Consider the following 18,873-nt stretch of genomic DNA (forward strand, 5'->3'; position numbering starts at 1 on the left):
TGATAGTTTTTTTTTTTTTTTTTTTTTTTGTTTCCTCTGACAAGTGTTTTCTTCATCCACAATTATGTAAAAAAAAAATCACCTTTTTGAGTATTTGTTTCTGTCGTCCATTCATTTTATTCTTATTTTTAACTGTTTGATGGGTAATAGTGATTGGAATTCGCTTCTGGAAAGATTTGTTCCCCGACAAATTGCCATAACGAGACCAAAGCGAGAGTGGGAGTTGGATATTCTCTCGCGTTATCGTTCCATGGTAAGATTTGGTATTTCGAATGTTCTGTTGCAGTGAATTACTATCTTGAAGAGTCTGTATGGATTAGTCAATATGATCCTACTGTGAGTGATTTTAGAGAATACCTTGGAGCATACGTTCAAATCTCAAGTGTACGTCTTTTTTTCCTTGGGTACAGGCATTTGTTTCTGAATATTTCTCTTACTAATTTGTCAGGAGCATCTGACAAAAGATGATGCAAGACAACAATTTCTTCGGATATTGAGATCGCTTCCCTACGGGAATTCAGTTTTCTTTGGCATCCGCAAGATTGATGATCCCATTGGACTTCTACCTGGGCGAATAATTTTGGGTATCAACAAAAGAGGGGTAATTTAGAGATCTAGTGCACATAACTACTTATAATGGCTAATATTCAAAGACATGCATGCTGCCATGTGTCGTATATAATGAGATACCTGTCTGGTGATTTAAATTTTCCTAGATAATGCATTCTGCCTGGTTGCAGTTGATTCAATAGCTCAATTTTCTCTAGGTTCATTTCTTCCGTCCAGTTCCGAAGGAGTATTTACATTCTGCTGAATTAAGAGATATAATGCAGTTCGGCAGCAGTAACACTGCTGTCTTTTTTAAGATGAGAGTTGCTGGTGTCCTACACATTTTCCAGTTTGAGACCAAGCAGGTTAGCTTTGTTGCTTTCATTACTATACATCCATAATGGTGTTTGGGAATTTCAGCCCTTCATGTGTTTCTGTTATTACATTTTTTAACGAGGTGTTCTCATTTTCTAGGGAGAAGAAATTTGCATTGCTCTGCAGACACACATAAACGATGTCATGTTGCGTCGTTACTCTAAAGCTAGATCTGCTGCTGTTGGCTCCATGCTTGGAGATTCTTCCAGCAATTTTAAGGCTCAAAGTGTGGAAGCATATGAGAAACGAGTTCATGAGTTGAGTAAGGGCATTGAAGAGTCTCAGAGAAATTCTGAACAGGTAACCCTGAAAGGGCTTATTATTGCCTTGGGGTACGTTTACTTTTGGTAATTGGGTTTCTGGGGCATGTCACCTGAAGTACTTGTGGGACTGTTTCCTTGAACCCTTTTTGTATCTTTTCATTATTTTGTTTCCTTATTGAACAATAATAAAAAAATCGGTAAATTTTCATAAGAACAAAAAATCAATGTGAAATCTAGGACTAGGAGTTGAGATGAGAAGGGATAAGAATGGTAGTTTAGAGGCCAAAAAAATTTAAGTGAGATCCAACATCGGTTGGAGAGGGGAACGAAACATTCCTTATAAGGGTGTGGAAACCTCTCCCTAACAAACGTGTTTTAAAACGTTAAGGAAAACCCAAAGAGGACAATATCTGTTAGTGGTGGGCTTGGGCTATAATAAATGGTATTGGAGCTAGTCACTGGACAGTGCGAGGCACTGGTCGGAGTAGCGCTAGACCCTCTTCATAGTAGACGCGTTTTAAAACTGTGAGGCTGACACGATAATACGTAATGGGCCCAAACGGACAATATCTACTCGCAGTAGGCTTGAGCTGTTACAAATGACTTTTGGGTAGGACTGCTGCCAACAGAGAATCATATGGCTCATAAATTTTTGGTCTTACAAAAGGAAGGATTTTGTTTCTTGAGTTTATTTTAGATTTTTTTGAAAATTTGAATAGTTGGGTTCCTTTCTTTTGATGTTTTTCATTTTGTTTCTTATGTAATGAAAACCTTTCTTAATGTAGTTGCTGAAGGAATTGCATGAAAAGAATAAGCAAGAAGTGGTATTGCAAGAAGAAATGGAGACCTTAAAAGAATCCTTGAGATTTGAAAGGCAAAACTTAGCTGAGGCAACACGTAGTCTTGAGAGGCTCAGATCGCAGTATGATGAAAAAAACAAGGAGCACCAGGTCTGTGCAACTAACTTAGCATAATACATCGATTAGAGCCTTCATTTCTATTTACTTGGTCTTTTTTATAACATTTTCAGGACATGTTAATGGAAAAAAGGAGTATGGAAGCAAGAATAGCCAAGTTGAGCGCCACCATACTGGAAAATAATGTGGAAAAAGATGCGGTCGGAATTAATGAACAGGTACAATTTTGAGCTGTTTGTTTGATGAAAAACAGCTTCATGTTTTTGTTTTGAAAGGGGAAAGAAACTGTAGAAAGATAATAAGAACAGTTCCTAGCAATCCTTCCTTTTTGTAATTCATCATTTTGATTTGGCATAAACTATTTATTATCAAATGTGCTGCAAATGGCATTGAGTTGAGCATTGTTCTTTACAGGTTCTACAAAAACTTCAAGATGAGTTGAGCCTTCGAAATGATGAGTTGCAAGCCACTGAAGAAATCAGAAAGAAACTGGTAAATGAAAAACTATTACTGGAACAAAGAATATTTGGACTTGAAATGACAACTAGCGACGAGGTACGTGACATGGTTTCGTTTCTGTTACTTCTTACATTGCAAGGGTAATATATATTAAGTTTTTTTTTTTTTTTACTTGCAGATGGAACATCTTAAGAAAGGCTTTGAACATGAACGCAAAGTCTTGAAGCTGAGAGTGGCAGAACTTGAGAAGAAGCTTGAAGAAGTAACTCGAGAACTAGCTGTCATGGAGTCAACTCTTGCGATCAGGAACTCTGATTTGGCAGCACTGCAAAATAATTTAAAGGAACTAGAGGAACTACGAGAGATGAAAGAGGTTCTAGTCTGATTGTTTTTTAAAGGAACTGATTGTGAGATCCCACGCCGGCTGGAGAGGGGAACGAAACAATCCTTATAAGGGTGTGGATACCTTTCCCTAGCAAACGTGTTTTAAAGCTTTGTGGGGAAGCCTGAAAGGGAAAGTCCAAAGAGAACAATATCTGCTAGCGGTGGGCTTGAACTATTACAAATGGTATTAGAGCCATACATCGGGCGGTGTGCCAGTGAGGACGCTGGTCCCCCAAGGGGGGTGGATTATGAGATTCTACATTGGTTGGAAAGGGGAACGAAACATTCCTATAAGGATGTGGAAACCTTTCCCTAGGAGATGTGTTTTAAAACCTTGAGGGGAAGCTCGAAAGAGAAAGTCCAAAGAGGACAATATCTGCTAAGCGGCGGGCTTGAGCTATTACAAATGGTATTAGAGCCATATACCAGGCGGTGTGCCAGCGAGGACGCTGGCCCCCAAGGGAGTGGATTGTGAGATCCCACATCGGATGGAGAGGGGAACGAAACATTCCTTATAAGGGTGTGGAAACCTTTCCCTAGCAAATGGATTTAAAATCTTGAGGGGAAGCTTGAAAGGGAAAGCCCAAAGAGGACAATATTTGCTAGCGATAGGCTTGAGCTATTACAGTGATCTAGATACAGTATCTCTTACGTCTATTTACACACCCGGTTTATCTTTTCTCTCTTTCTTGTTTAATTTTCCTTTTTCTTACTTTTGTGATGATTCTTTCTTTACTCTAGGACATTGACCGAAAAAATGAGCAAACAGCTAATATTTTGAAGATGCAAGGAGCTCAGCTAGCTGAGATGGAAGCGCTTTATAAGGAAGAGCAAATTTTAAGGAAACGCTATTTCAACATGATAGAAGGTTTGTTTACCATGAGGTCCATATAGAATGAATTCTTTTGCGTTCACAGGTGAAATACTTGCATACTTATACTCAATATAAAACAAGCTCAACGAGAGCATTTTTTGCACGTTTGTTGTTTCTTGCAGTGGTTTTCTTTGACTCAGTTTGGGGTTTATTCGCTTTCTACTCAGTATATTATATAAGTGCTGCAAATTGATTCCTTCTATTTCTCTCGTAAATTTATCATGAATTTGTTGTTTTTTTAATTATTTTGCCTGTAATATGTAAAAAGCAACTTATGAAATGTTCCATGGCAGATATGAAAGGAAAAATTCGAGTTTACTGTCGACTTAGACCTCTTAATGAGAAAGAAATCATTGAAAAAGAAAAGAACGTGCTTAGAAGTCTGGACGAGTTCACAGTTGAACATTCGTGGAAAGATGATAAGCCGAAGCAACATATGTATGATCGTGTATTCGATGGCACTGTCTCCCAGGAAGACGTCTTTGAAGATACGCGGGCAAGTTCAATAGAATTCTAAAACCTTATTGTTTTCTAGCAATCATTGGAAATAGAAAATATGAACTGATTGTCTTTTATACAAACGTTATGCAGTATCTAGTCCAGTCTGCTGTTGATGGCTATAATGTCTGCATTTTTGCTTATGGTCAAACTGGTTCTGGTAAGACCTTTACAATATATGGATCTGAGGAGAACCCTGGCTTAACACCTCGTGCCATTGGCGAACTTTTTAGAATTTTGAAGCGTGATAGTAACAAGTTTTCGTTTTCATTGAAGGTAATGATTCACATTCTCAATATTAACGTATGTTTCATTCGGTACTAACTCGAGTTCAAAATAATAACATATGTTTCTTAAAACGACTCGTTGTTTTGGTTCTTTCCATGTGCGATTGCATCGTTCGTCTTCATCTCACTTATACTTTGATGTAGGCATACATGGTAGAATTATATCAAGATACGTTAGTAGATCTTCTTTTGCCGAAGAATGCAAAACGATCGAGATTAGATATCAAAAAGGATACAAAGGTAAATATTTTGATGTTCAATCATTAATGATTTTTGCAACTTAATGTTGTCTTTATACTTCTAACTTTTGTGGGATAACTATTTGGTGAGGTTAGGGAATGGTATCCATTGAAAATGTCACAATAGCTTCTATCTCAACGTTTGAAGAATTGAAAAACATTATTTATAGAGGATCCGAGCAACGACATACTTCCGAGACTCAAATGAACGAAGAAAGTTCAAGATCACATTTGATACTTTCAATTATTATCGAAAGCACCAACCTTCAGACGCAATCCGTTTCTAAAGGAAAGGTATGGTGGTAGAAGCTTAAATGTTTTTATTTTATAAATAGTAAAGGACGTAACGTAGCTCTGGTGCGTATGCATTTTCGTCTTTCGTAAGAAACAATTGGCTTTACAGTACATATAGGTTAGCCGAGCGAACGTTTTTGCTTGGCACGTCTCATTTTCAGAATTAATAGCTTGAATATCTGTCTTCCAGCTTAGTTTTGTTGATCTTGCGGGGTCAGAGAGAGTGAAGAAGTCAGGCTCTTCTGGTAGCCAACTTAAGGAAGCTCAAAGCATAAATAAATCACTTTCAGCACTTGGGGATGTTATCAGTGCTTTGTCTTCTGGGGGTCAGCACATACCTTACAGAAATCATAAGCTAACTATGTTGATGAGCGATTCACTCGGTGGTAACGCTAAAACGCTTATGTTTGTCAACGTCTCTCCAGCTGAATCCAACTTAGACGAGACGTACAATTCTCTCATGTATGCTATCCTTTCCTACATTTTTTCTATAAATCATTTTAGCCTATAAGAAAAGAGGGAAGAACAGGCATATTTGAAAGTTCTTCTCTCAAATGTGTTCTTCAATATGATCGTTAACGGATTCGAAACAAGAAGTTACTATGAAATATGAATGGAAACAACTGTATGTTTGGATTGAAGTTTCTTTTGATGAATGTCTTGTAATTCAGGTACGCGTCTAGAGTTCGATCGATTGTTAACGATCCAAGCCGAAACGTAGCATCGAAAGAGGTTGCTCGACTGAAAAAACTGGTTGGTTATTGGAAAGAACAAGCAGGTAGAAGGGGAGAGGTCGACGAGTTGGAAGAAATTCAAGACGAGCGACATTGTAAAGAGAAAGCGGATATCAGATATTCCATGTAAACAGCTTGTTGTTGTTGTTGTAGTTGAAAACCAAGTATGTATGTAGCTTGCTAGGTAGAGGGTTGGGCGATGAGGAATGAATTGACTCAATTCTTTTTGTGGCCATGATTCATATTTTTGTTTGTGGAGAGGTTGAGACTGTAAGTAGCTCACCAGAATCCATTGTATTATATATATAGTTCCAGTGGCTTTGCTTTGTATATATTGACAAATCTCTTATTATCTTATTCATATGCTACTCTTGAATGTGACTTGAATGCGACTCGAAGTTGGCTAAATTACTTGAACGTTCGATGCTTGTTTAAAAGATGTTTCCGTTGTTTCAAAAGTTGTAATATTACTCTATATCTTTCTCTTTTGCCCTCGATGTTGCTTCTGTCTTCTACCTACAACCTACATATAAATTTGGACGGTCTTGCCGTAGCTCTCCTCTTTCCATCGTGACTTGAATGTGGGTTTCGGTAGCTCGATCTTCATCATCTTTTATTGATTTGAAATGATTAATGAGTAACATTTCTGACGAGCTGTGAAGCTTACGATGGATAGGAAAAGGACGACAATGAGCTGTTTGTGGTTTTTTATGCATCTTCTTAAGAGCAAAATGGGTTTGAACAATTGCTCGGGGTGTGGTCAACGCATTAGAAGTACCTTGGATGGAAGAGAGGCTCTAAGCGATCACAAGCAAAAACATGTCGAAGTGAAAGTTCTTAGGATCATTAAATTTGTGCACGAGCCTATGCAAACATGATTAAAAAAAAGCGATATAGCTTGGTTCTTATAGGCAACAACTATAACTATCGATACCATATTAGTTAAATCATTCTCATTTTTTCGACCCACTTTGTTCTATTGCCACCGCTAAAGACGCGTACTTAAAAAAGTTGATTGAATAATTCGACTAATTAAATTATATTCAATTAAAGTTTTGAAAAAATTTAATTAATTTTTTAATTCAAAGAAAAAAAGGGACAAAATTTCCCTTTTCATTTAAAAAAGGGGGAAATTTCCCACAATTTTCATGAATATCTTAACAATAAAAAAGAAAGTGTTTGGTAACATTACTAAGCGTCCCAAATAAAAGGCCTTCAATGTGTTGCAACCAATTCTGAAGGTTCAAGTTTGGCGATTGTTCTCCTTCAAGGAGTGCAGCTCATGCGCGAAAGAAATTTGATACAGACAATGGCGAATTCAGATTTCGGAACCATGTAATTGAACGGTCAAGCGGCTACGAGAAGAAGAGGAACGGTAACGAATCGGTGGTTTTTAGGGTTTCTTTCTGGGTTGCATGTGCTGAAAAATACTGCAGAAAGATCAAATCAGCAATTTCTGTTTCTGGAGCTCGTTCTTGTTTTCCAGGTATGAATTTCGAGGCATGCCACTCATTTTCTTTTCCAGATAAGGCAGTGATCATTTGATACATTCACCAACCCCCTCAAATTGCGTACTTTCATCTCGAACCGTTGATGATTTACGCATTTGAGGGAAATGTACGTTCTATTCCGTTTACTTTATTCCGGGGAGAGTGGGAAAATCGAATCTTAGGGTTAGTTTTTTTTTGGAAAAAGTAAGATGAGGATCATGGCTTGAGCGTTTTGGGTAGGAAGTTACTTCCATCTAGTGATGAGTATTGCTATGATTTTCATGTACTGTTTCTCGAAGACGCTCGACTATTTTTTCTGGATTTCTGGTTTGGGTTTCTATTTGATTTCAATGTAGCATTTTCCCTTTCCTGTCTTCTGAAAACCTAACTTTCATTAGTTGTAGAATTCTCCCTTTGGAACCGGAGATGTGTGATGCGATGGAGGAACGGGAATCTGCACAAGATATTCCAGTTGCTTTAGGTGAAGGCAACCAAGTTATTTCTAAAGATGAGCTCCATGATTCTCTCCCTTTGCCAGCTGAGGCAACTCCGAACTCTTGTGAAAATAAGATCAATTCACCTGAAACTCATGTACAGGAAGTCGTACCTCCGGAGGATAATTTAGATAAATCTACGATTCCTCAGCAATCAAATCAAGATTCTGCGAATTCACTTCCCAATCACGACCAAGACTTGGATAAGCCTGATGCAGAACCTGCTTCTGATGTCAAGACTGGGCCTGATGAGTTGCCCCCAAGGGAGTTGGGTCTAGATGCTGCTACTTCCAACACTCACCTGGAAACCGTGCATCCCTCCTTGGATGCTGAGGCCTTTGGGATGCCTGAAACTAAAACGGGTTCTCTTGATGATGCTTCAACAGCCAGTCATGATGAACCTGTAACTCCCCATCCCGTCTCATCATATATTAAAGCTGAAACAGAGAATGCCATAGAATTGAAGGTCAATGAAGACAATGTTGCTACACCTCACAATGGGCATTCAAATATGAATCACTCGTTTATTTTGGATGAAAATCAAATTGCTGAAGGTAGTGAATCAGGAACAGAAGAAGAGCAATCTGCTTTCATGAAGGAGCTTGAGAATTTCTTCAGAGAAAGAGGCATGGAATTCAAGCCTCCCAAGTTTTATGGAGAAGGACTGAATTGCCTCAAGTAATGTTTTATTCTTTATTACTTGGCATAATTGACGTAATCCAATGGGAGTTGGAGTTTTTAGCTCACATTAATTTCTTTTGTTATAAGGTTATGGAGGGCTGTGACTAGATTGGGAGGCTATGACAAGGTATCTTTTGTTGTTGTTTATATACTGTGTTTTTTGTCTGATATATATCTTCCTATGAAAGATAACCTGAGGTTGAAAATCGTTAATTGCTTCAATGACAATGTGTTTGAATCAAGTAAACTCTACTATCAAATATTTTAAATATAGTTCCAGCACAGTTATTTGTTTATGGGAAGAAACACAGGCTCATACTAAATGAGAGGTTAGTTTATAGTGTTTTGGATGACTAATTAATGAAATCTGTATGTGCCAAAATTTAGCGGTTGAGAAAATATGATTGATATGCACAACTTTCTGTAAAGTGTTTTAACTGCTCCTCTTTCAACAACCTTAGAACTAGGTAAGGAGAAAACCACGGATCTATTATTTATGTTTTTATTTTGTTTTCTTCTCATGATATTTCTTCGTTTCGTTTGATTATATAATTTTGAGGCTCTTCAATCTTATTTTTGACACATACATGACTGGCGGCCTTTTTGAATAGGTGACTGCATGCAAGTTGTGGCGGCAAGTGGGAGAGTCTTTCAAGCCCCCAAAGTTGGTCACAATTTCTAGAACTACTCATGATGTCAAAATATCTATAAGTGACATTGTGGGAGACATGTTTCTGCTTTTGCCTATTAATATTATTTTAATTGTTTATTTGTTTTACGTCAGCTCATCTAGCTTTCTTTTGAAATTTAATAGTAAATTTTGTTATTATGTCTGAAGTCATCGTACATCCTAGCATAACGCCTAACCGTATGGTGGTTTACTTTTATACTAAACTATTGTAGACGAATTCTTCAAGTTATTTGAAGAATAAGTGATTTCATAGTAACTGTGTGAGTTGTAATACCTCTATATGGGGAACAATTTTTGGACATTTTGTATTGCCTTATTCTCCAGCCTGGATATGATAAGTTTTTTTTATCACTTCTTTTTTCCTGCAGGACATGTACAACAGTTTCATGGACATTTCGAGGATTTTATGAGAAGGTGATGGTGGAAAGACATTTTCTTTGAATATTTGTGTATTTTATTGATGTATTTTGTATAGAAGCTGATCACTTTGGTCATACTTGGGAAGGCATTCTTTTGAATTGATGGTAATGTTATGGGATCGTTGAAACTACTTTTGGGTCATTTGATGTGCATTTTGGTAGATTTGTGGTCTTTGAATTTTTGTAATGAAGATTTTTTATTTATTGCACTTGTGTCCCAAGTGGATGAAGTATTAAAACGTGGACTAGATTTTTGATCCATAGCAAGTATTGTTTTCAATTTATAATCTGAGTTTTCATTGGTTGGTTTTTTGTACCTTAGCTTAGTGTCAAGATTCTAGTGTGTCCATCTACTGAGAACAATAATCATGGAAAAAGAAATACATAATTGCATATATTATATAACACAATACTTTTGGTTGTAACTTCGTGAGTTTTTTTAGGCTGTCCTTGATTACGAGAGGCATAAAACCCATGGTGGCGAACTTAGGGTACCTATTGCTTCCAACTCAGAACCTATGAGCATCGAAAACCAGGTAATACAGAATTTCAAATTACTGGCACTTTATTATTTTATTTTGTCAGACAGATACAAGGCTGCGGCCTTCATGCTTATTGGTGATAAGCACAGGCAAGCGTTGGTGTTTTTGTGTGTGTTTCTGTGTAGTTTATTCATGTTTCACTGCCCTACTGCAACTTTTAGGGCAAGCAAGCGATAATCTTGTTTTTTCTTATGAGGCGAAAAAGAAAGAGTTGAGGCTTACAAAGCACTTCAATTCATAGAATTCTATGGTAATAACTATGATTTCAACTATTATGTAGGAGACTAGCTCTTTGAAGATATGTATCAAGAGGTGCTAGTGTTTGCACCATGTGGGTCTTATTGTGATCAATCTCATTTTCTGTTTGACTTAGGTAGGACAATGCCCTTGCTTAAAAGCTTAAAAGTCCCACATGTCTTACTGATCCACTAACTAATATTCAGGGCAATCAGATTGATGCCTTGGAAAAAGCATCAATCTTTTCCATCTCTTTTCCTTTCTCTCCTTTCCATGTTGCTTTTCTTAATTCTATAGAACTCGAGATTGAAAAATGGATGGGATGGTTGATACGAATGTGCTCTTTGTTGCTCATTTGTTGATATGATGTACATACCATTAAGTTTGATTTGTATGAAAAATCCCCGCAAGAACCATCATCTAGGACATATAAAGGGGGAAAAAGTTATTTTATCTTATTGTTTTAGTATTTTACCATAGCTAAAATCCATAGTTGATCATCAAATTTCTAAGTGTCCTCTAATCTGCTATTTCGATCTTCAGATTTAGATTAGAGTTATCCCTACTCTAAATGATAGATCTTTCTCCTCTACATTTTGTGAGAATCTGCCGAACATTATTGATGTACGAAATTGTGTTGGTTCACAAAACCCTTCTTTACAGTAAGATTGGAATTATGAAAAATATTGATAGAATATAAATCTAGAGACTTTTTTTGAAAAAATCTGACTACCGAGGGTTGGTCTGTTTTACAAGATATGAGCTTATACATCCGTGTCAACCTTATACTCTTAGACTCTTAGTCTGCAGCTTGGTCTACAAGTAGTTAGCTGGTCTGTCTGTTTAATTGGGATATCACATCTTTCTTTGCATCTGAAGGAAAGCTTTCAATTTTCCATGCTAGTTGTCTTTCTAGAATAAGGAAACAGGACATTTTATGGGACCACAATTTCTTGAATTTCGATTTCACAAACCTTTTTCGTATATTCAAAAATCCAAATGATGCATACGTTAGGTCATCTTTTATGGTGGGTGCTGGTTTAAGGAAGTTGAGGTGTTTATTGCTCCTGCTCATGTTTGTATTGTAGTGCCGAGGAAGGAAAAATTAGTACTCGATCAAATTTTATTAGTAATTTGTTATTGGTAAAAGTTAACGTTCTATCTATCTCACAAATTTCATCAGGGATCAGGATCGGGTAGAGCACGAAGAGATGCTGCTGCACGTGCCATGCAGGGTTGGCACTCGCAACGTCTTCTGGGAAATGGTGAAGTTAGTGACCCTATTATCAAGGTATGGTGAATGCTAAAAGTTTCACAGATTGATTTCCTTATGTGTCCTCAATTTATTCCGCTACCATCATTTTCAATTGGGGGCATCATTTTAATATTTTCTGTAGGATAAGAACTCACCTTCAATGCAGAAAAAGGAAAAACAACTCAAAGGCATTGGTGGTAAGATTCTTTTTGTTCTTTACAGTATGCATCTACAGAGCCTTTAGCTTTGTTCCTTCATCTTATGCATACATATATATATTGTCGATGTAGGTATTCTTAAACGCAAGAAACCGTCTTACATGGAGCATACTGTGAAATCGGCACGAACAAAATCATCAAAACCACAGTTATTAACCCTTTACACTCTTTATTATCTTTCTATTTTATGCATCTGTATACAGCTACAAATTAAGTTTTACCGTAAAGGTGGTGAATTGATTCATCAAATTATATCATCATATTCTGCTGATTTTTGTTATGTTTGTCGGTAGGTTGGACGTAGCAGTAGTTGATATTGGACAACCAGCTGATTGGGTCAAGGTCAATGTGCAGAAAACTGTAAGTTCCAGAGTATGTTTTAATGAAAGCCACCTCAAATATGTTCAATGATTGGCAACTGATACAGCAAGTTTATTCATGTGGCAGAAAGATTGTTATGAGGTCTATGCATTAGTCCCCGGACTACTTCGTGAGGAGGTACATCATTTCAGTTTTGTATCTTTTCATCACTTGGAATCTTTTTGGTTCTCCTGGAGAATCTGAGTTCATCTTTTTCAAAATACTTTATTTTAGAAGCTCGATAGATAATGTGACACACACCTTTCATTTGAAATTTCTGATTTTTGGCAATGTGGCTAATAGACGAACATTTACCATCTGTTGGCTACTGGCTCCGTTTCTGATTTCTACAGGTGCGCGTTCAGTCCGATCCAGCAGGACGCTTGGTTATTAGCGGTGAACCTGAACATCCTGATAATCCATGGGGTGTCACGCCCTTTAAAAAGGTCCTTACCCCTCTCCCCCTGATTTCTGCACCCCTAAAACATCCAATTCTTTGCCAAGAAAGAGACAGAGAAAGAAAAATCATATTAACTTAGTTAAATGTAAGAATACATAATCAATGAGAGTGTTTTTGTACCAGGTGGTCAGCCTACCATCAAGGATTGATCCGCATCAGACTTCTGCCGTTGTCACCTTACATGGGCAGTTGTTTGTTCGCGTTCCATTTGAACAGCTGGAATGAAGGTGCTACACCCACCTGAAGCTGCTACACCCACCTGAAGCTGCATGTTCAAACCAAGCTTTAGTTCGATATGTTAGCCTGTTTTATAATGTTAATACCGTCAGACTGTTGAAAAAAACCATAGCCAGGGCAGGAACCATGATTTTGATTGTAAGATATTTGGTAGTGGTTAGATTAGCATCCAAGAGCTATTACTGTAATCTTATGTCAAATCCCTTTGTAATCTATGGTAGCAAGTTCATGAATCTGCTGACAAATTTAGCTTTGCCCCTTATGTATGTAGTGTTAAACTAAGTCATAATTTTAATAATTGAAATAGAAATGTAAAAAATTTTCACTTCAATGAAATAAAAAATCAAGTATACAACACACAATTGAATCATTTCATAAATTAGATACGATTTACATTCATGGATGAGTTGCCATTGTTGCCAAATCTAATTCTTCGTCGGAATCAATGACATTTGACCTGCATATAAAGAGGCAACGGTTAACTTCATTTTCGGTGGCCTTATTAAGTGATCGACAGAGCACAACACTTCTTTTCCTACATTATAACACAAGAAAATGGGCTATAAATGCGAGGGGGAATGGGACAACACATCCCCGCCTCCAACAAAGGCCATCTATGACAACTCCTACCCTTAAGAGCATCTGAAAAGCTTCACCCCTACTCAAGGTGAATGCAGAAGACACAAAAAGACAACCCAAGCCATGGGACTCCGATCTAACACAATGAGATCAAAAGAATAATTACAGAGAGAAACTTAAAACCCTACAAGAGAACACATCTCTTCACTAGATCTCTCAATCTCCTATTGTTTCTCTCTATCCAAAGGCCCCACAAAATAGAATAAGTATTAGCTCTTGGAAATGTTTTATTCTATAGGTTGTACATTTGTGTCCTTGAGTTCTATGGACCAAATGTTAACAAAAATAAATTTTTTAAATTTCTCTCTTTAACTTTTACATCATTATAATTATTAAAAAACATCGTTCCGATCCATGTATTAGGATTTCTTTAGCTATTGGTTGATGGTGGCAAGCCATAAGTAGTCTGTGATGCAAGCACATGACTCATTTAAATATCTGATTTTAATATATTTAAGTAAAATTCACCACCATAATTGTGAAGGAAATAGTAGGAAAGATTTGCCAACTCAGAAAATAATCTTCTAAACAAAGTAATGGCTTCGTACCTTTGGTCGTGGAGTAATGGCTTCAAAACTATGTATGATTGGAACATCAAAATTCGGATGTTATAGAACAATATATGCACCTTTGTCTTTGTACCTCTCCTCAGTAGCCTGCAAGGGAAGAAAATAGAGGGGCAAAAAAAAAAAAAGTTCTCACTTCAGGAGAATTAAAAGGCAATATTCCTCATTTATCAAAGATATTCAAGTAACCGAAAAACATTGACTGGTGATGGAATCAGCAGTTTAATTTTGGTAATGGTGGTTAATTTTTAGGGTTTAGAAACTGAAAAACATACGTGAATAGAAAGATGTCTCTCTTTTTGAAAATTACCACAACCTATATGCATCAATGAAACCAATTTGTGCCCTATAGGCCTTGTCACTCATATCTACAAATTAAAAGATACGGTGCTTGCAAATAGATGGAAAAAAGCTCTCAAATGAACTATAGGTCAGTACCAATCTACCTTGGCACTGCCTTTATTTCTGATAGACATTGGTCCATTTCTGACAGCAAATGTGTTGATGGTGTCGAGTTATGAAAATGAAAGGTGAGTCTTCAAGCTTGATGGGACAATCAGTACTCTCTTGAAAGCTTCTAGATCCCAAGGATAAAACTTAGCTGCAAATTTGTCCAGCTTATACCAATTGCGAAAGGAATAAAGAGCATTAACTTGTTCCTCATTTTCATAACTCATCAAGGCTCGATCAGCTACAGAAGGGTTGAAGGAGAAGGAATGGGAGATGTGGGCCTGAAGAATCCACATGATGTAAACCAATCGTCATGAAAGTGCTTCCTTTTAATGATGAAGGAAGTATTAAAGTAGATGATGGTGTGGGTTGGGTCCTTTTGTGGGGGTGCCAGTTGTTGGCCGGTGGTTGACGTTGGCTTAATACATCCTTGTAATAGGTTGTTGGGGCAGTAAAGGTTGTCGTTGGGTAGTAGATTTCAAAGATTGTGGTATACTATCAGTTGGATAGGTGGAGATGAGGCTACCTTCCTTTCTTCACCGATAGGAATAGGGATCTTGTTTAAACCTCCATTTTGTCCAAGCCTAGCTATTTCAGCAAGAATACCTTTTTGAATTGTAGTCTTCTCAATCTAAATCAATTCATCTCCAGTTCTATGCTCTTTCAAGAATTTTTGGCTCTCACCCGATCATTTTTGTTAGACAGGCATGGGATACCCATTTCAAGGAGATGAAAAAAGCTCGGTCACAGGTTGTTTCTATGAGCTTTACACCTGTCCCTCGTCTTGGATCGAGCTCATTGGTGAAGCGTTGGTGTTTGATTGAGATTGTAACTAGATTTTGAGATGAAGCCATTGACGTTAAATATCTTCTTCACACCGATGTCCCACAAAACCTGAATTAAGAAGACTGAAAATGTTCGGAAAAACCATAAGACGAATCAAAAGCATCCAACATTATTACTCAATACTGAGAAGCAAAGAAGCCATGAACAAAGATATGGCAAGGGATGCATCAAATTAGAAAAACACATCACACAACAAGCAGGAAAGAGGATGGGATGAGGCCTTTTCCTAGTTTTCTTCATTAGTTCTATTTGTCATCAATCTCTCTCAGTCTTCAATGACTGAATCAATACAAATCTGTAAAAGGTAATGTACTCACTGCTTAACATTTCACATACGATGAATTATGATTGTTAATATAAAAGTAAAAATGGACGTATATGACACCATGTAGAAATTCAAGGCAGCAAGTCAATCTCGGTGCACCAAACTAACAACACCCATAGGTTGTCACATCTGTTTGGCTTGCATAATACAAAATTCTTGTTTTTGACCAACTAAAGGTAGACTAAAATAAGCTTGAGCCATCTCAAGTCAAAAATCTATAATCAAAGATGATTACATGTATCAACCTGTCGTTACTCCAGGGAACATTATATAGTTGAGTGATTTTAAATTTTTTATTTAGCATTTGAAACAAGTTTTGGATCCATTAGCCACCATGACTAAGACTTGTATTATAATTCATTGGCTAAAATTCGCACTAAAAATAATCTTTTTGGTAAGAAACAGTTCATAGATGACTGGAAGTGTCAAAAAGAGGGGAAGAAAGTCAAGCTCTAGACCAAGGGAGATTTGCATTATAATCTATCTTTTAATAAATAACTATAGAGGTTTAATGCTTTCTTATGAGCACCAGACAATAGGCCTTTTTATAATACTGGTCTTAGTCTTGTTCTTTTGGATTGGAATCCTTCTTTGTAGCTAGTGTCGAACACCTATTTCTCTGGGGCTTGGTTTTTGTATGCCTTTGTTTTCCTTCATTGTTTTCCAATGAAAAATCAATTTCTTGCAATAAATAAATAACTACATCCAAACACATATCCACGTTATAAATGTGAGATCCCATATCAGTTAGAGATGGGAACGAAGCATTTATTACAAGGGCGTAGAAACCTCTCCCTAACAGACGCATTTTTAAACCGTGAAGGCTGACACGGGCTAAAGAGACAATATCTGTTAGCAGTAGGCTTGGGCTGTTACAAATGGTATTAGACCCAGATACCAAACGATATACCGGCAAGGATACTGGGCCATGAAGGGAGGTGGATTGGAGGATTCCACATCGATTGGAGAAGGAAACGAGTGTCAGCAGGGCCCCGAAAAAGGGTGGATTATGAGATCCCACATCGGTTGGAGAGGGAAACGAAACATTTATTATAAGGGTGTGGAAACCTCTCCCTGGCAAACGTTTTTTTAAAACCATGAAGCTGACATGGGTTAAAGCGGACTGGGCATCAAAATTAACTCTAAAAGGAATGAGTATGATAAAATTACCTTTAAATCGAATTTTTTCAAGAATTCTTCAGTGCAATCAGGACCCCACAAATGACCTATGCCTCTCTCGTTATTTGGGTAAAGGCCAGAATTCATCGAGGGATCAGACCACAGCACATCACCAGGTATTAAATTCAAGCTTTCCCATGGGGGATCAAGAACCGATCTTCTAGCTTTGGATAGTTCCTCCACAGAGCCAAGAGATAACCCGTTGGCTTCAGGATTTAAGCTCATTCTGCGTCCTTTTTTCCCTTTTGATCTTTTAGATGAACGCACTGATACGCTGCGGAAAAGTCCCCCATGAGCCGTAATACACATCCAGCAATAATTGATGCCAAAGGCAACCCTTCGAAACATCCCAAACACTTCCAGTAGACATGCTTATCTTTGTCTCCGTACTTGGTTAGCAATTCCTTCTCAAAACCATAAACGGGATGTGCAGTACTTGGACTCGTGGTTTCCACGAAGAAGAACTACACGATTTGGCATGTACACCTTTATACATTACCGGCAGAATTAAATCAAATGAAAACCCCCTGTACAAGGCAAAGAAACACTGCTTAATAGCAAGGATTTACGTGATGCTATATTTTTTTTTAATAAATCGGAAGACAAATACAAGGCCGAGATGGTGGAGATTGAACAGAGATTAAAGAGAGAACTTAGGCAGATGGCTACATTCTATCGTACGCATGATTACATAAAACATTAAAAGTAAAATTGAAGTGCATTTCGATTTGAAACGAAGGTAAAAAAGAGAGGGAGAGAATTAAAATCAGAGCATAAGTACCTTCAAAGAGGAGATCATGAAACTGGCCGTGGATGTCTCCGACGACGACTACAGTCGAGCCGCTGCTGGCGACTGAGCTTTCGAGGATTCTAAGGCAATTAAGTTCTTTAAGGAGGGTTTTAGAAGCAGTGAGGATCAGAGAATCGAAAACGGAGACGTGAAGGACGGAAGCAAACTCGGATGGCGGTAAATTCTTGGAAGACCAGTCGAAGGCGGCGATGAGATGATGAATCCATTGCAGGGAAATGGTGGCGCCGGGAGGCCAAGAGAGTTGAAGATGATGTGCCAGGGATTTTCTTCAGATTCAGAGATGATGGAGATCGAATCGAACAATGCTGGAGCATCGAAAGCTGAAGAATCCAAATCCGAATGCTGCGGCGACATTGTTATCTCCGTCGTTGGTGGTAGAGAGATCTGGCATGGCATCGAACCATTGTCTGCTCTCTGGTTCTTACTCTTAACTGCTACGATCCGCGCGCCATTTTTCCGATTTTGGTACGGATGGCTAATTCCTTGGGGCTCATTGTCAAGGCCTTCCATGTGAAATGTCAAAATTATCCTCCATTCAAAGTTTTTGAAAGAAACGTATAACGACCTTTGCTCGGTCATCACATCTACTTTGTTCGACACTTCAATCATTCGTCTCCGACCACAAAATTCCTAAAAAGAACTTCGAGCACGTTTAAAGAGCTCGTAATGCCTCTCTTGTGATGACTCCAACCGTACATATAGAATATACTAATGCTAGAACCTATAAATTATGCCCGACAAGCAAACTACTTCCTTCTAACGAGTGGCTACGAGTTCCTAAGTAACCTTGGTCTCTTGGGTGATCCGATTCATAGCAGAATCAGAGACGGATTCTAACCGATCTCAGCTAAAATCCCTAATTTTCAAGGTCCCACTATAGCTACGTGCTTAGTGTCATGGTCATACTTGTCCAAGGCTTGTTGTATGTGGCCGCGTGTAGACTATCCTGGTCATACTTGTCCAAGACATGTTGTCCATGGCGCTCATTCCAAATCAATTTTTACTTGCTTTCATGTTAGATAGGTCTTTATATGTGATGTCTCACATTGGTTGGGAGGAGAACAAAACACCATTTACAAGGGTGTCCTAGTAGATGCGTT

At 37.8% G+C, this 18,873-nt stretch overlaps 2 protein-coding genes and 1 pseudogene across 4 annotated transcripts in view; 2 read left to right on the top strand and 1 right to left on the bottom strand.

Annotated features, from left to right (window-relative positions):
- Positions 1–6,254, top strand: part of LOC111463430 (kinesin-like protein KIN-14I) — a 9,990-nt gene extending 3,736 nt beyond the window's left edge. For both annotated transcript variants that reach the window (XM_023107481.1, XM_023107404.1), the window contains exons 10-24: positions 151–253; positions 449–601; positions 768–914; positions 1,024–1,224; positions 1,973–2,137; positions 2,218–2,322; positions 2,519–2,659; positions 2,742–2,936; positions 3,689–3,815; positions 4,115–4,317; positions 4,413–4,595; positions 4,751–4,846; positions 4,942–5,139; positions 5,330–5,601; positions 5,811–6,254. In XM_023107481.1, coding sequence (XP_022963249.1) covers positions 151–253; positions 449–601; positions 768–914; positions 1,024–1,224; positions 1,973–2,137; positions 2,218–2,322; positions 2,519–2,659; positions 2,742–2,936; positions 3,689–3,815; positions 4,115–4,317; positions 4,413–4,595; positions 4,751–4,846; positions 4,942–5,139; positions 5,330–5,601; positions 5,811–6,003 — 2,482 coding nt within the window. In that variant the 3' untranslated portion in view covers positions 6,004–6,254. The remainder of the gene's footprint in view (positions 1–150; positions 254–448; positions 602–767; positions 915–1,023; positions 1,225–1,972; positions 2,138–2,217; positions 2,323–2,518; positions 2,660–2,741; positions 2,937–3,688; positions 3,816–4,114; positions 4,318–4,412; positions 4,596–4,750; positions 4,847–4,941; positions 5,140–5,329; positions 5,602–5,810) is intronic.
- Positions 6,255–7,049: 795 nt separating this feature from the next.
- LOC111463571 (AT-rich interactive domain-containing protein 3-like) lies at positions 7,050–13,232 on the top strand. Of its 2 annotated transcripts, none has more exons than XM_023107603.1 (13): positions 7,050–7,359; positions 7,762–8,535; positions 8,626–8,665; positions 9,150–9,202; positions 9,598–9,643; positions 10,092–10,184; positions 11,611–11,718; positions 11,825–11,879; positions 11,973–12,048; positions 12,194–12,260; positions 12,348–12,398; positions 12,614–12,706; positions 12,844–13,232. In XM_023107603.1, the coding sequence occupies exons 2-13, from the start codon at positions 7,790–7,792 to the stop codon at positions 12,943–12,945; spliced, it is 1,530 nt and encodes a 509-aa protein (XP_022963371.1). In that variant the 5' UTR covers positions 7,050–7,359; positions 7,762–7,789; the 3' UTR covers positions 12,946–13,232. The 2 variants fall into 2 exon arrangements, with proteins under 2 accessions (XP_022963371.1, XP_022963442.1); XM_023107674.1 differs by having other exon boundaries at positions 7,768–8,535.
- LOC111463765 lies at positions 13,027–18,447 on the bottom strand (annotated as a pseudogene).
- Between the last annotated feature and the right edge of the window lie 426 nt (positions 18,448–18,873).

This window comes from Cucurbita moschata, unplaced genomic scaffold (assembly GCF_002738365.1).
Source record: "Cucurbita moschata cultivar Rifu unplaced genomic scaffold, Cmos_1.0 Cmo_Scf00001, whole genome shotgun sequence".
Taxonomy (NCBI): Eukaryota; Viridiplantae; Streptophyta; class Magnoliopsida; order Cucurbitales; family Cucurbitaceae; genus Cucurbita; species Cucurbita moschata.